This window comes from Salmo salar, chromosome 17 (assembly GCF_965601325.2).
Source record: "Salmo salar chromosome 17, fSalSal1, whole genome shotgun sequence".
NCBI lineage: Eukaryota > Metazoa > Chordata > Actinopteri > Salmoniformes > Salmonidae > Salmo > Salmo salar.
In genome coordinates this window covers 23441873-23457424 of record NC_138307.1, presented here as the reverse complement: position 1 = coordinate 23457424, position 15552 = coordinate 23441873, and the positions used below count along the sequence as shown (strand labels likewise).

The 15552-nt window shown below is 46.2% G+C and overlaps 1 protein-coding gene across 1 annotated transcript in view; it reads left to right on the top strand.

The window, feature by feature from the left end:
* LOC106574937 (receptor tyrosine-protein kinase erbB-4) overlaps positions 1–10188 on the top strand; it is a 534764-nt gene extending 524576 nt beyond the window's left edge. The window contains exons 25-27 of the mRNA XM_082963634.1: positions 484–654; positions 4189–4501; positions 7857–10188. Coding sequence (XP_082819760.1) covers positions 484–654; positions 4189–4501; positions 7857–8767 — 1395 coding nt within the window. The 3' untranslated portion in view covers positions 8768–10188. The remainder of the gene's footprint in view (positions 1–483; positions 655–4188; positions 4502–7856) is intronic.
* The last annotated feature ends 5364 nt before the right edge of the window (positions 10189–15552 follow it).

Genomic DNA, 15552 nt, shown 5'->3' with positions numbered 1-15552 from the left:
AAGCTTTAGAACCCAGTTCCTACATTTGAATATAAAAATTGATTTTATCAAACAAAACTACGCTACATTTTATCTCTGGGACCCTCAGGATGACAAATCGGAGCAAGATTAATGAATGTAAGTACATTATTTATCTTCAGAGTTGAATGTATCAAACCAGTTGCCGTTATAAAAGTTTTTTGTTGTTGTGCACTCTCCTCAAACAAACAATAGCATGGTATTTTTTCACTGTAATAGCTACTGTAAATTGGACAGTGCAGTTAGATTAACAATAATTGAAGCTTTCTGCCCATATAAGACATGTCTATGTCCTGGGAAATGTTCTTGTTACTTACAACGATATGCTAATAACATTAGCATATGTTAGCGCAACCGTCCCAAATGTTGGTGTTGCGCAGCAAAACATTTAGCTACGGTGTGCTCTACTGAACACAACCCAGTAGACGGTAATGTGATGTTGTGTATCTGTGTTTCTTAACTCAGGGGGATGACCGTATGAAGCTGCCCAGCCCCAATGACAGTAAGTTCTTCCAGAGCCTGTTGGATGAGGAGGATGTGGAGGACTTTATGGATGCTGAGGAGTACCTGGTTCCCCATCACTTTAACATGCCTCCACTATCATACACAGCCAGGCTCCGCGTCGACTCCAACAGGGTAGGTAGAAGCACACACTTGTGCACGCACGCACGCACGCAAGCACACACACAAACACACACACACACACACACACACACACACACACACACACACACACACACACACACACACACACGCACAGAAACAACACCCCACACACACACACACATGCACAGAAATGCCACCCCCACACACACACATACAGAAACATCCACACACACACACACACACACACACACACACAGACACACACATGCAAAGAAACATCCACACACACACACTCAAATTAACACACAACCACACACACATACTATCCACAACAAGTAAATTGTGATGTAATTCCTCCTCTCTTTTCCTCGATGTCCTATCAGCCTCAGAAAGTAACACACCCTACCTCCACTTCCATCTGATTTCCATTCATCCAGACAGTCCTTCTCCCTCTCTCTCTGTCCCAGTGTATCTCCTTCAGTTCTTCTCCCTCTCTCTCTCTCTCTCTCTCTCTCTCTCTCTCTGTCCCAGTGTATCTCCTCCAGTTCTTCTCTCTCTCTCTCTGTCCCAGTATATCTCCTTCAGTTCTTCTCCCTCTCTCTCTGTCCCAGTGTATCTCCTCCAGTTCTTCTCTCTCTCTCTCTCTCTGTCCCAGTGTATCTCCTTCAGTTCTTCTCTCTCTCTCTCTCGTCCCAGTATATCTCCTCCAGTTCTTCTCTCTCTGTCCCAGTGTATCTCCTCCAGTTCTTCTCCCTCTCTCTCTCTGTCCCAGTGTATCTCCTCCAGTTCTTCTCTCTCTCTCTCTGTCCCAGTGTATCTCCTCCAGTTCTTCTCTCTCTCTCTCTGTCCCAGTGTATCTCCTCCAGTTCTTCTCTCTCTCTCTCTGTCCCAGTGTATCTCCTCCAGTTCTTCTCTCTCTCTCTCTGTCCCAGTATATCTCCTCCAGTTCTTCTCTCTCTGTCCCAGTGTATCTCCTCCAGTTCTTCTCTCTCTCTCTCTGTCCCAGTGTATCTCCTCCAGTTCTTCTCTCTCTCTCTCTCTGTCCCAGTGTATCTCCTTCAGTTCTTCTCTCTCTCTGTCCCAGTGTATCTCCTCCAGTTCTTCTCTCTCTCTCTCTGTCCCAGTGTATCTCCTCCAGTTCTTCTCTCTCTCTCTCTGTCCCAGTATATCTCCTCCAGTTCTTCTCTCTCTGTCCCAGTGTATCTCCTCCAGTTCTTCTCTCTCTCTCTCTGTCCCAGTGTATTTCCTCCAGTTCTTCTCTCTCTCTCTCTGTCCCAGTGTATCTCCTTCAGTTCTTCTCCCTCTCTGTCCCAGTGTATCTCCTTCAGTTCTTCTCCCTCTCTCTCTGTCCCAGTGTATCTCCTTCAGTTCTTTTCCCTCTCTCTCTCTGTCCCAGTGTATCTCCTCCAGTTCTTCTCCCTCTCACTCTGTCCCAGTATATCTCCTCCAGTTCTTCTCCCTCTCTCTCTGTCCCAGTGTATCTCCTTCAGTTCTTCTCCCTCTCACTCTGTCCCAGTATATCTCCTCCAGTTCTTCTCCCTCTCTCTCTGTCCCAGTATATCTCCTCCAGTTCTTCTCCCTCTCTCTCTGTCCCAGTGTATCTCCTCCAGTTCTTCTCCCTCTCACTCTGTCCCAGTATATCTCCTCCAGTTCTTCTCCCTCTCTCTCTGTCCCAGTGTATCTCCTCCAGTTCTTCTCTCTCTCTCTCTGTCCCAGTGTATTTCCTCCAGTTCTTCTCTCTCTCTCTCTGTCCCAGTGTATCTCCTTCAGTTCTTCTCCCTCTCTGTCCCAGTGTATCTCCTTCAGTTCTTCTCCCTCTCTCTCTGTCCCAGTGTATCTCCTTCAGTTCTTTTCCCTCTCTCTCTCTGTCCCAGTGTATCTCCTCCAGTTCTTCTCCCTCTCACTCTGTCCCAGTATATCTCCTCCAGTTCTTCTCCCTCTCTCTCTGTCCCAGTGTATCTCCTTCAGTTCTTCTCCCTCTCTCTCTCTGTCCCAGTGTATCTCCTCCTGTTCTTCTCCCTCTCTCTCTGTCCCAGTGTATCTCCTCCAGTTCTTCTCCCTCTCTCTCTGTCCCAGTGTATCTCCTTCAGTTCTTCTCCCTCTCTCTCTCTGTCCCAGTATATCTCCTCCAGTTCTCTCTCTCTCTCTCTCTCTCTCTCTCTCTCTCTCTCTCCCTCTCTCTCTCTCTCTCTCTATCCCAGTATATCTCCTCCAGCTATTCTCCATCTCTGTGTCCCAGTGTGTCACCTCCGACCCTGGCCTCTTTATCCATCCGCTCTCCAGGCCTCCTGTTTCATTTCGCCGGCCTCCGTGTGTAAATAGCAGCCTCTCTACTAAAGCGCCGCCACCGTTTGCTCAGAGACTATGAGTCCTGGGCTTGGCTATTTACACTGCCGCTCGACACCGCTCTGCCTCGACCACGCTCCTGCATCTCATATTGACTGTGTGCCCGTGTGCTCTCATGCTGGCGGTCATGCCATGGCCCTGGGGACCTGGACACAGGCACCCACACATCTGATATGTCAAAGGTCAATCTTCTGACTGAAACACTTTTTCATTATGCAGTCAAACAGTCTAGGACTATGAATAGGACAGGGAGTCATGGGAGAAAATTGCAAAGTGAAATATGTTCACTTTGAATTGGAACACTGGCTCCGCTGGCACAGTGAATAAAATAGACTAGCTAGGATGTGTCCCAAATGGCCCCCCTTGCCTATACAGTGCACTTCTTTTGAGTTGTTTTGAGTTCTGGTCAGAAGTAGTGCACTATAAAGGGAATAGGGTGCCATTTGGGACAGAGTTTAATTCTGACTAATTTGCTGTTCTGATTGAACCTCACCGGAGGAGAGGATAATGGGGGCCTTTTAAAAACTTGACGGGAGAGAGGGATGAATAGAGAGGTTGGGCTGGAGGAGGAGAGGAGAAGAGATGATTGCAGAGCGATGGAGTGATGGAGAGAGGACAGAGGGAATAGGTGGGTGGGAGTGAGAGGCCGGCCCCCAGGATTTCTCCCCCCCCCCCTCTCTCTCCCTCTGTGGCTTCCCAGAAGGTGACTAATATTAGCAGTAAAACATTGCGGGCAGGTGAATCGCTTTCTAGTAGAAACTCTGGCAAGCTGGCCCAGCTCTAATAGCTTGGAGCTATCCTGGAAAATATCAGGAAATATACTTGCCCTATAAGTCATGTAATATGTTTGTTGTTGTTATTGTTGTTGTTCCTAGGGGTCAGGTTTTTAAATACCAACTCTGTTTTTTCCTCCTTCTTTCTTAGAGACCTTTGAACCAAACTATACCCTGGAAATCAGCCACAGATACATTTAATTCACATGTTGGTTCATGGAATCAAATGTTTTCTCTCGTAACTCTGGTCCAGATTTGATTTCAGAGTAACTATACAGGTCCTCTCTTGTAAGAGATGTTCATCTCAATGAGAATAATAAACTAGATTAAATAAATGAAAAACATCCTTGATTTGTAAGAGCGGCTTTGTAAAATTAGCGTTAGTCCTCCTACATTGGAGTTAATGTGTTCCTCTCACATTGTCCCTTCTCCCCTCTTTCCCCAGAACCAGTTTGGGTACCGGGACGGTTCAGGCTCGACCCCTGAGGAGGGCCTGGCATCGGGAGCGTCCCCGGCTTGTGTCTCCTCTCCAGATCCTGCAGGTACGCAGGGGGCAGCCCTGGACGCCCTGGAGGACCAGCGCTGCAACGGCACGCTGCACAAGAAGAAGACCCAGACAAGGCCCGGGGCAGAGGACAACAACGGGCAGCGCTACAGTGCCGACCCTACCGTGTTCCTGGGGGACCGGGGTGTGGGGCCCCGGGGGGACACGGACGAGGATGGCTACATGACCCCCATGAAGGATAAGACCTCATCAGGTAGGTAGACCATCTGTGGCTGGCTTAGTCCTGAACTAAAAAACATGCACAATGAAGAATCTCCATTGGAATAGCTAGGCTTATCTGTGTCCTGGAAACCCAAGCCTAGATCCTAGACAGATCTAGACCTAAGAGTCAACGTCTAGACACGCCTGAAGCTAGGAGACACTTACTAGACGTAAGACAGCTTGTCAGTTCAACCAGTTACTCCTATGAGGGCTCAGTGAAAAGAGCGTAGCTTTGTTTGATCCTTTGAAGCCGGGTGGAAAAACAGAACACTTCAACAGTTCAACACCAGTTTAACACCAGTTTAACAGGACCTAGTTTTCTGTAGCAGGGGTAGTGTCTTGCTCTGTAGTGGTAGGGCCTGCACCACTTCATTCAAAACCTTCATTCACTACTATAGTCACTGTACCTCTGTCTCTAACCTCTCTGGACAATAGCCTACTGTACTAGTTTTAGCATAACAGTATGATTCTACATTGTTCTACATCTTTAGATTGCCATTATATTGTTCGCTGACTCTGAGCATTGTAAACACCAGCTTTAGCTTAGATATTACTACTTCAGGCTTTGATCATAGGCTGTTTTCACTCTGTCAGTCTCATGCAACTTTGATTTGTGGAGAAGCTGGAAATAAAACTAAAACCAGAGAAACAAAACTGATGCAGTGTCAGGGTCTGAAGGAGTGGAGGGGCGGAGGGGTGGAGGGGCGGAGGGGTAGGAGGAGTGGAGGAGTGGAGTGGAGGGGTGGAGGAGTGGAGTGGAGGGGTAGAGGAGTGGATGAGTGGAGGAGTAGAGGGGTAGAGGAGTGGAGGAGTAGAGGGGTAGAGGAGTGGAGGAGTGGAGGGGTAGAGGGGTAGAGGAGTGGAGGGGTAGAGGAGTAGAGGAGTGGAGGAGTGGAGGGGTAGAGGAGTGGAGGGGTAGAGGAGTGGAGTGGAGGAGTGGAGGAGTGGAGGAGTAGAGGAGTGGAGGAGTGGAGGAGTGGATGAGTGGAGGGGTGGAGGAGTGGAGGAGTAGAGGAGTGGAGTGACGGTTGAGCACCAGAGTGGAGTAGGGGAATGGAGGAATGGAGGGGTAGAGGAGTGGAGGGGTGGAGGAGTGGAGGGGTAGAGGAGTGGAGTGGAGTGGAGGGGTAGAGGGGTAGAGGAGTGGAGTGGAGTGGAGGGGTAGAGGAGTGGGGTGGTGGGGTAGAGGGATAGAGGAGTGGAGGGGTAGAGGAGTGGAGGGGTAGAGGAGTGGAGGAGTGGAGGAGTGGAGGAGTGGAGGGGTGGAGGGGCGGATGAGTGGAGGAGTAGAGGGGTAGAGGAGTGGAGGAGTAGAGGGGTAGAGGAGTGGAGGGGTGGAGGGGTAGAGGAGTGGAGTGGAGGAGTCGAGGAGTGGAGGAGTAGAGGAGTGGAGGAGTGGAGGGGTAGAGGAGTGGATGAGTGGAGGGGTGGAGGAGTGGAGGAGTAGAGGAGTGGAGTGACGGTTGAGCACCAGAGTGGAGTAGGGGAATGGAGGAATGGAGGGGTAGAGGAGTGGAGGGGTGGAGGAGTGGAGGGGTAGAGGAGTGGAGTGGAGGGGTAGAGGGATAGAGGAGTGGAGTGGAGGGGTAGAGGAGTGGAGGAGTGGAGTGGAGGGGTAAAGGGATAGAGGAGTGGAGGGGTAGAGGAGTGGAGGAGTGGGGTAGAGGGATAGAGGAGTGGAGTGGAGGGGTAGAGGAGTGGAGTGGTGTGGTAGAGGGATAGAGGAGTGGAGTGGAGGGGGAGTGGAGTGGAGGGGTAGATGAGTAGAGGAGGGGAGGGGTAGAGGAGTGGAGGGGTGGAGGGGTAGAGGAGTGGAGTGGAGGAGTGGAGTGGAGGAGTAGAGGAGTGGAGTAGTAAAGGAGTGGAGGGGTGGAGGAGTGGATGAGTGGAGGGGTGGAGGGGTGGAGGAGTAGAGGAGTGGAGGAGTAAAGGAGTGGAGGAGTGGAGGGGTGGAGGAGTGGAGGAGTGGATGAGTGGATGAGTGGAGGGGTGGAGGAGTAGAGGAGTGGAGTGGCGGTTGAGCACCAGAGTGGAGTAGGGGAATGGAGGAATGGAGGGGTGGAGGAATGGAGTGGAGGGGTGGATGGGTAGATGAGTGGAGTGGAGGGTTAGAGGGGTGGAGGAGTGGAGGGGTAGAGGAGTGGAGTGGAGGGGTAGAGGAGTGGAGTGGAGGGGTAGAGGAGTGGGGTGGTGGGGTAGAGGGATAGAGGAGTGGAGTGGAGGGGTAGAGGATTGGAGTAGTGGAGTGGAGGGGTAAAGGGATAGAGGAGTGGAGGGGTAGAGGAGTGGGATAGAGGGATAGAGGAGTGGAGTGGAGGGGTAGAGGAGTGGAGTGGTGTGGTAGAGGGATAGAGGAGTGGAGTGGAGGGGTAGAGGAGTGGAGTGGAGGGGTAGAGGGATAGAGGAGTGGTGGGGTAGAGGGATAGAGGAGTGGAGGGGTAGAGGGGTAGAGGAGTGGAGTGGAGGGGTAGAGGAGTGGAGTGGAGGGGTAGAGGAGTGGAGTGGTGTGGTAGAGGGATAGAGGAGTGGAGTGGAGGGGTAGAGGAGTGGAGTGGAGGGGTAGAGGGATAGAGGAGTGGTGGGGTAGAGGGATAGAGGAGTGGAGGGGTAGAGGGATAGAGGAGTGGAGGGGTAGAGGGATAGAGGAGTGGAGTGGATGGGGTAGAGGAGTGGAGTGGAGGGGTAGAGGAGTGGAGTGGAGGGGTAGAGGAGTGGAGTGGAGGGGTAGAGGAGTGGAGTGGAGGGGTAGAGGAGTGGAGGGGTAGAGGGATAGAGGAGTGGAGGGGTAGAGGGATAGAGGAGTGGAGTGGATGGGGTAGAGGAGTGGAGTGGAGGGGTAGAGGAGTGGAGTGGATGGGGTAGAGGAGTGGAGTGGAGGGGTAGAGGAGTGGAGGGGTAGAGGGATAGAGGAGTGGAGGGGTAGAGGGATAGAGGAGTGGAGTGGATGGGGTAGAGGAGTGGAGTGGATGGGGTAGAGGAGTGGAGTGGAGGGGTAGAGGAGTGGAGTGGATGGGGTAGAGGAGTGGAGTGGAGGGGTAGAGGAGTGGAAGAGTGGAGGAGTGTGAAACAGATAGATTCCACCCCATACTATTATAGTGTCTGTCAGGCAGCAGTACAGAACTGGAGCTGCTGGTTCCCCTCAGGCTGCTGGGAGAGGAGACTGCCAAGGAAAGGGTTGGCAAGGTGGCCTTCAGGCCTTGATGTGGATCTGCTCAGTGATCTTTGGTGAACTATCCTCTTCTCATTTTCTCTCTCTTGCTCTTCTTTCTCTCTCTCTCTCTCACGTTATTTATTGTTTTATCTCTTTCTTTCTCTCTATCTCTATCTCTCTCTCTCCTTCTCTCTAGACTATCTGAAACCGATCGAGGAGAACCCATTCGTGGCGCGGCGCAAGAATGGCGAGGTCCACGCGCTGGACAACCCGGCCTACCACAGCACACCCAACAGCAAGCCCACGGGGGCCGAAGACGAGTACATCAACGAGCCTCTCTACCTCAACACCTTCCACAACCCGGGAGACCTGGTCCTGAGAAAGAACGGTGGTCTCCCATCGCAGAGTACAGCCTCGACTATCAGTACAGGCTCCTATCCCCAACTCACCATCCAGACTGGCCTTCCTTACTACCCCGTTGTACCGACAGAGAGCTCCCCTTCTGGGCTGCAGGGAGGCTGCCATCACCCACCGCCGGGTCACCACATTCACAAGCTCCACAGTGTTGGTGTCAAACCTGGCCACTCGGCCCTATCTGGCAACTCACCACAACGGACCCACCTGGGCCTTCAGGGACACCAGTCCCACCTAATCCAGTGTGGTGGTGGGCCCTCTGCCACCCAGGTTTACCACCCTGAAAGGTCAAGTGTCAAGAAAGGTCCCATTTCCACATCAGCGCCCGAGGACCAGAGAAGTGTTATACCAGCCTACCAGGGGCACACCACCCACCCTGGCAGTGTACTGAAGCAGGGACAGGGGCACCAGGCGGGAGGCAAACCAGCAGGCAAGAAGCTCAAGGTGACCTTTGACAATCCAGAGTACTGGCAGCACAGCCTGCCACCCAAGCCGTTGAACAGCGCTACAAACCAGGCAGGCAGCACCCTTGAGGCGGGAACCACCAATGGAAAGTTGTTCTACAAACGGAATGGCTGCATCAGGCCGGTGGTGGCCGAAACCCCCGAGTACCTATCAGAGTTCTCGTCCAATCCCAAGCCGGGCACGGTTCTGCCCCCTCCCCCGTACCGACAGAGGAACACAGTGGTATAGAAGTGAGGTCCCAACCCACCTTCCTCCAGCTCCTGGACCAGCCAGTACCCAGCCTTCTCCGGTTCCTCTGTCCCTTCCTCAGTCCTTCAAACAGTCACGAGAGCCTCCCCAAAACCCCCTCCCCACGACATCCCACCATCCATCACCTGCGCTAACTAGCTAACTAGCTAGCGTTCTCCAGAGAAGGAGCTAGCAGACCCTACTCAGAGTGCCACCAACCAACACACTACCAGGCTCCACCTCCTTATCTCCACTCTAGCCCCTAACTGGTACAGTAACAACAGTAATAACTGCTCTAGGTAAAGACCAGTGCTAGCCATGTTAACCTCTGACGCTGTACATAAGCTGGACTGGCAGCGGTGGTGGTGTTTGTGAAAGGAGCATCGAGGAACCACACAATATGGAGGCAGTATGACCATATGTACTGTTCTCTACACAGACATGGATGGTGTCAGGACTCTCAGGACGGTACGAGGGAACCACGATGAGGAACGCAGACGGACAGGCAGAAGCGTGTCGACTAGGGGTGTTATACCGAGCACAGTGTTTTGCATGACTGTTGTTGCGACAAAATGAACTGGAGAGAGAGAGAGATGGAAAGACAACCAACCACTAATGTATGTTGAAATGTTCCTCACAAAGGAGCTACATATTGTAGATATTGCATCACCATCACTTCAGTGTTACTCACCTCTTACAGTATTTACGGTAACTAACTCTGTGGTGACCAAGCCTTGTACCATTTTCAACATGTATTATTTAATGTAAACTCTATTTAATTTTCACAATTATTTATATAATGTGTTAAAAACATCCATTGCATAATTTTTGGGGGTGTGGTGTTCACTGTTACGTTGTTCACTTGAAAGCTCTTATCACGTCTAAACTACTGTAAACCACGTGGGTAGCTTAACTTGAAAGCTCTTATCACGTCTAAACTACTGTAAACCACGTGGGTAGCTTAACTTGAAAGCTCTTATCACGTCTAAACTACTGTAAACCATGTGGGTAGCTTTACTTGAAAGCTCTTATCACGTCTAAACTACTGTAAACCACGTGGGCAGCTTAAACAATAACTCTGTAAAAGTTCCTTTATCACTGGCTTCAATGGAATGACACAGGAGTTTTTCTCAATAATGTCTCGGAAGAGATTCATCACTGCGAGGAAATTAGGCTATGCAGATTGTAGCCTGACACAGGGATACAGAGTTTGTAGTAACAGTTTGCAATGCAAATGAGAGGATAATGAGGAGGACTGCTGTAGCATGAAAAATAGTCTCCGTTATAACTCGCTACGGTCTGCATAATGACCAGTGGCTGAGACACAGAGAGAGGAGGTGGAGGGTGTCCTAGTGGAGGCCTGGATGAAAGGATGAGCGACAGATTCCATAGAGACAGATTCACATGGAGGGAGGGAGGGAGGGAGGGAGGGAGGGAGGGAGGGAGGGAGGGAGGGAGGGAGGGAGGGAGGGAGGGCGCCACTGGGGTGCGGGGGTAGTCAGGGTGTGTGGTTGAAGTTTAACCACAGAACTAGTCCTCTATAGAGGTAGTGGTTTAACCACAGAACTAGTCCTCTATAGAGGTAGTAGTTTAACCACAGAACTAGTCCTCTATAGAGGTAGTAGTTTAACCACAGAACTAGTCCTCTATAGAGGTAGTAGTTTAACCACAGAACTAGTCCTCTATAGAGGTAGTAGTTTAACCACAGAACTAGTCCTCTATAGAGGTAGTAGTTTAGTGCTGCTTTACTAAACTAAGCCCACTGACAGTCAGCTAGCCTCCTCTCTCTCTCCCTGACAACTCTCAGTTCACCTCTATACAGCGATAGGATTACCAACTCCTCATTCTAAATCCAAAATGTCAACTTCCAGAGATTTGGCACAGAATCTTCTTGTGTGACTTCACCGCAAGTCTCTCCGTTACTCCGAGACGAGGGCTACATGAAGAAGGGTCAGTTCAGTTGTCAATTCAGCAAATACAAATTTAATTCATGACTTAAACATTGACTTTTATTAATTAACTCGATTAAATTGGATACTGAACTTACCCCAACCTTAATGTGAAGTGTATGACTAGTGCCAAATGGAAATGTTTTTTTATGTTATTTAACTAGGCAAGTCAGTTAAGAACAAATTCTTATTTACAATGACGGCCTACCCCGGCCAAACCCATACCACGCTGGGCCAATTTGCGCCGCCCTATGGGACTCTCAATCATGGCCGTTTGTGATACAGCCTGGAATCGAACCAGGGTCTGTAGTGACGCCTTTAGCACTGAGATGCAGTGCCTTAGACCGCTGCGCCACTCGGGCAGGACCAGTGATTAAAAGTCATGTGTATCTGACCATTTAGAATAAATAGTGACTTAGGAACAGTTACCTGTACTACTGATGCCTCATAAACACCTATGAGAATACTGCCAGACAGCTTCTGCTGCTAAGTGGAACATCCATGACCGCCGGTAAAACTTCCGTTTCAGAGTCACTTGGTTACACTGCTTTTATGGAGCCATGCATGTTCGTTGTTTCAGTTCCTACTCCATTTGCCTTTACCTTGTCTATATTTCATCATACAGCGTAAGGAGACGTGTCCCAGCTGTCCTTGTGGCAGAGAGGAGGGAGGGTTATTTATATATGTTTCTGCTGCACTGTGGGTGTTTGTTTTAGCCCACATGGAGCACATTGATCCAACTAGCAGGAAGTGAAAAATATTAAAAAGAACGTGTTTTTTCTTAGTTGTAATAATCCTCACAACATGATTATTTCAATGCATTTCACATTTACACCTACAAGGTTGAGATATGTGAAGGAAACAGAATAGAGAGAAACTTGGGGACATACTGAAGTACTGAATGAGAAGTCTTCATATTTATGTGCTATTTGTCTGCTTCCTGTCTTTCTATTGCCTCTGGTTATGACGACAATTATTTTGTACTGCCTTTGGACCCGAATAGTTCCGCAAACTGGAATTAACATTTCATTTCAATGTGAAGTACTCATGTTGTGTTTCAACTTCGTTTTTCCCCAAGGACTGAAATGGCAGATTGCAGATTCTATGATTTTCAAAACCAGTGAAAAAACAGTCTGTTTTTACAGTGTTCATATTAGGAGAGCCTGTTATGACCCTGAGCCAGTCCTAATACGGACACCATAGCTGCCGACAGTTTGGCTCAATATTCACCGTCCGACATTTTGTTCAAATAGCAACGCTAGTTTTTGACGTCTCTTTATCTACGAGAAAACGACATCTGTACTTGGTTGTAATCTAGTTATGTGACGTTCAACCAGATAACAGCCAACTTATGCCTTCTTTCTCAGTTGTCTTGAAGTTGAGGTCTTTACCTGGTTGGAATGGTTGGAAAGGTTTTGGCCCCTTAGGATTCTCCTATACAGTATGTAGTTGGAAAGGTTTTGGCCCCTTAGGAATCTCCTATACAGTATGTAGTTGGAAAGGTTTTGGCCCCTTAGGATTCTCCTATACAGTATGTAGTTGGAAAGGTTTTGGCCCCTTAGGAATCTCCTATACAGTATGTAGTTGGAAAGGTTTTTTGCCCCTTAGTGTTCTCCTATACAGTATGTAGTTGGAAAGGTTTTGGCCCCTTAGGAATCTCCTATACAGTATGTAGTTGGAAAGGTTTTGGCCCCTTAGTGTTCTCCAATACAGTATGTAGTTGGAAAGGTTTTTTGCCCCTTAGTGTTCTCCTATACAGTATGTAGTTGGAAAGGTTTTTTGCCCCTTAGTGTTCTCCTATACAGTATGTAGTTGGAATGGTTTTGGCCCCTTAGTGTTCTCCTATACAGTATGTAGTTGGAAAGGTTTTTTGCCCCTTAGTGTTCTCCTATACAGTATGTAGTTGGAAAGGTTTTGGCCCCTTAGTGTTCTCCTATACAGTATGTAGTTGGAAAGGTTTTTGCCCCTTAGTGTTCTCCTATACAGTATGTAGCTGGAAAGTATTATATGACACAATCAGCAGCACAAGTACTGTATCCTCCACTACTGCAGTAGAACGGTATTAGCTATGCCTGTTGTACCTAATATTATATCATCATGCCTGATACCTCAATGTGAGTACTTTTGCTCTTTACCCTGAGTATTTGTTAGTTCAATTAATTGTATTTTCCATTTTTGTACCAAGGATAGATGGTTTGAGGGACAGCTTCTATTGCTGTTTGGAGTTGGAATGAAATGAGTAGCACAAATTCTGTAGGAACTTCCTGTTGTTAAGGTTGAACACACCATGGAAAGGTTTAAGTGTTTAATACCTTACACCACTGTATACAGTTCATTCACAAACATACACACTTACTGTCAAATATAGGACTCATCTTTACTTTTCAATATATGATTCCTCTTTACTGTTCAATACAGGATTCCTATTTACTGTTCAATATAGGATTCATCTTTACTGTTCAATATAGGATCCATCTTTACGATTCAATATAGGATTTATATTTACTGTTCAATATAGGATTCATCTTTACTTTTCAATATAGGATTAATCTTTACTGTTCAATATAGGATACATCTTTACTGTTCACTTTAGGATTCATCTTTACTGATCAATATAGGATTCATCTTTACTGTTCAGTATAGGATTCATCTTTACTGTTCAGTATAGGATTCATCTTTACTCTTTAGTATAGGATTCATCTTTACTGTTCACTATGGGATTCATCTTTACTGTTGACTATAAGATTCATCTTTACTGTTCAACATAGGATTAATATTTACTGTTCAGTATAGGATTAATCTTTACTGTTCAGTATAGGGTTCATCTTTACTGTTCAGTATAGGATTCATCTTTACTGTTCACTTTAGGATTCATCTTTACTGGTCACTATAGGATTCATCTTTACTTTTCAGTGTAGGATTCATCTTTACTCTTCAGTATAGGATTCATCTTTACTGTTCAGTATAGGATTCATCTTTACTGTTCAGTATAGGATTCATCTTTACTGTTCAGTATAGGATTCATCTTTACTGTTCAATATAGGATTCATCTTTAATTTTCAGTATAGGATTCATCTTTACTGTTCAGTATAGGATTCATCTTTACTGTTCAGTATAGGGTTCATCTTTACTGTTCAGTATAGGATTAATCTTTAATTTTCAGTATAGGATTCATCTTTACTGTTCAGTATAGGATTCATCTTTACTGTTCAGTATAGGATTCATCTTTACTGTTCACTGTAGGATTCATCTTTACTGTTCAGTATAGGATTCATCTTTACTGTTCAGTATAGGGTTCATCTTTACTGTTCAGTATAGGGTTCATCTTTACTGTTCAGTATAGGATTCATCTTTACTGTTCAGTATAGGATTAATCTTTACTGTTCAGTATAGGGTTCATCTTTACTGTTCAGTATAGGATTCATCTTTACTGTTCAGTATAGGATTCATCTTTACTGTTCACTGTAGGATTCATCTTTACTGTTCAGTATAGGGTTCATCTTTACTGTTCAGTATAGGGTTCATCTTTACTGTTCAGTATAGGATTCATCTTTACTGTTCAGTATAGGGTTCATCTTTACTGTTCAGTATAGGATTAATCTTTAATTTTCAGTATAGGATTCATCTTTACTGTTCAGTATAGGATTCATCTTTACTGTTCAGTATAGGATTCATCTTTACTGTTCACTGTAGGATTCATCTTTACTGTTCAGTATAGGGTTCATCTTTACTGTTCAGTATAGGGTTCATCTTTACTGTTCAGTATAGGATTAATCTTTACTGTTCAGTATAGGGTTCATCTTTACTGTTCAGTATAGGATTCATCTTTACTGTTCAGTATAGGATTCATCTTTACTGTTCACTGTAGGATTCATCTTTACTGTTCAGTATAGGGTTCATCTTTACTGTTCAGTATAGGATTCATCTTTACTGTTCAGTATAGGATTCATCTTTACTGTTCAATATAGGATTCATCTTTACTGTTCAGTATAGGATTAATCTTTACTGTTCAATATAGGATTCATCTTTACTGTTCACTATAGGATTCATCTTTACTGTTCACTATAGGATTTATCTTTACTGTTCAGTATAGGATTCATCTTTGCTGTTCAATATAGGATTCATCTTTACTGTTCAATATAGGATTCATCTTTACTGTTCAGTATATGATTAATCTTTACTGTTCAATATAGGATTCATCTTTACTGTTCACTATAGGATTCATCTTTACTGTTCACTATAGGATTTATCTTTACTGTTCAGTATAGGATTCATCTTTGCTGTTCAATATAGGATTCATCTTTACTGTTCAATATAGGATTCATCTTTACTCTTCAGTATAGGATTCATCTTTACTGTTCAGTATAGGATTCATCTTTACTGTTCAGTATAGGATTCATCTTTACTGTTCAGTATAGGATTCATCTTTACTGTTCAATATAGGATTCATCTTTAATTTTCAGTATAGGATTCATCTTTACTGTTCAGTATAGGATTCATCTTTACTGTTCAGTATAGGGTTCATCTTTACTGTTCAGTATAGGATTAATCTTTAATTTTCAGTATAGGATTCATCTTTACTGTTCAGTATAGGATTCATCTTTACTGTTCAGTATAGGATTCATCTTTACTGTTCACTGTAGGATTCATCTTTACTGTTCAGTATAGGATTCATCTTTACTGTTCAGTATAGGGTTCATCTTTACTGTTCAGTATAGGGTTCATCTTTACTGTTCAGTATAGGATTCATCTTTACTGTTCAGTATAGGATTAATCTTTACTGTTCAGTATAGGGTTCATCTTTACTGTTCAGTATAGGATTCATCTTTACTGTTC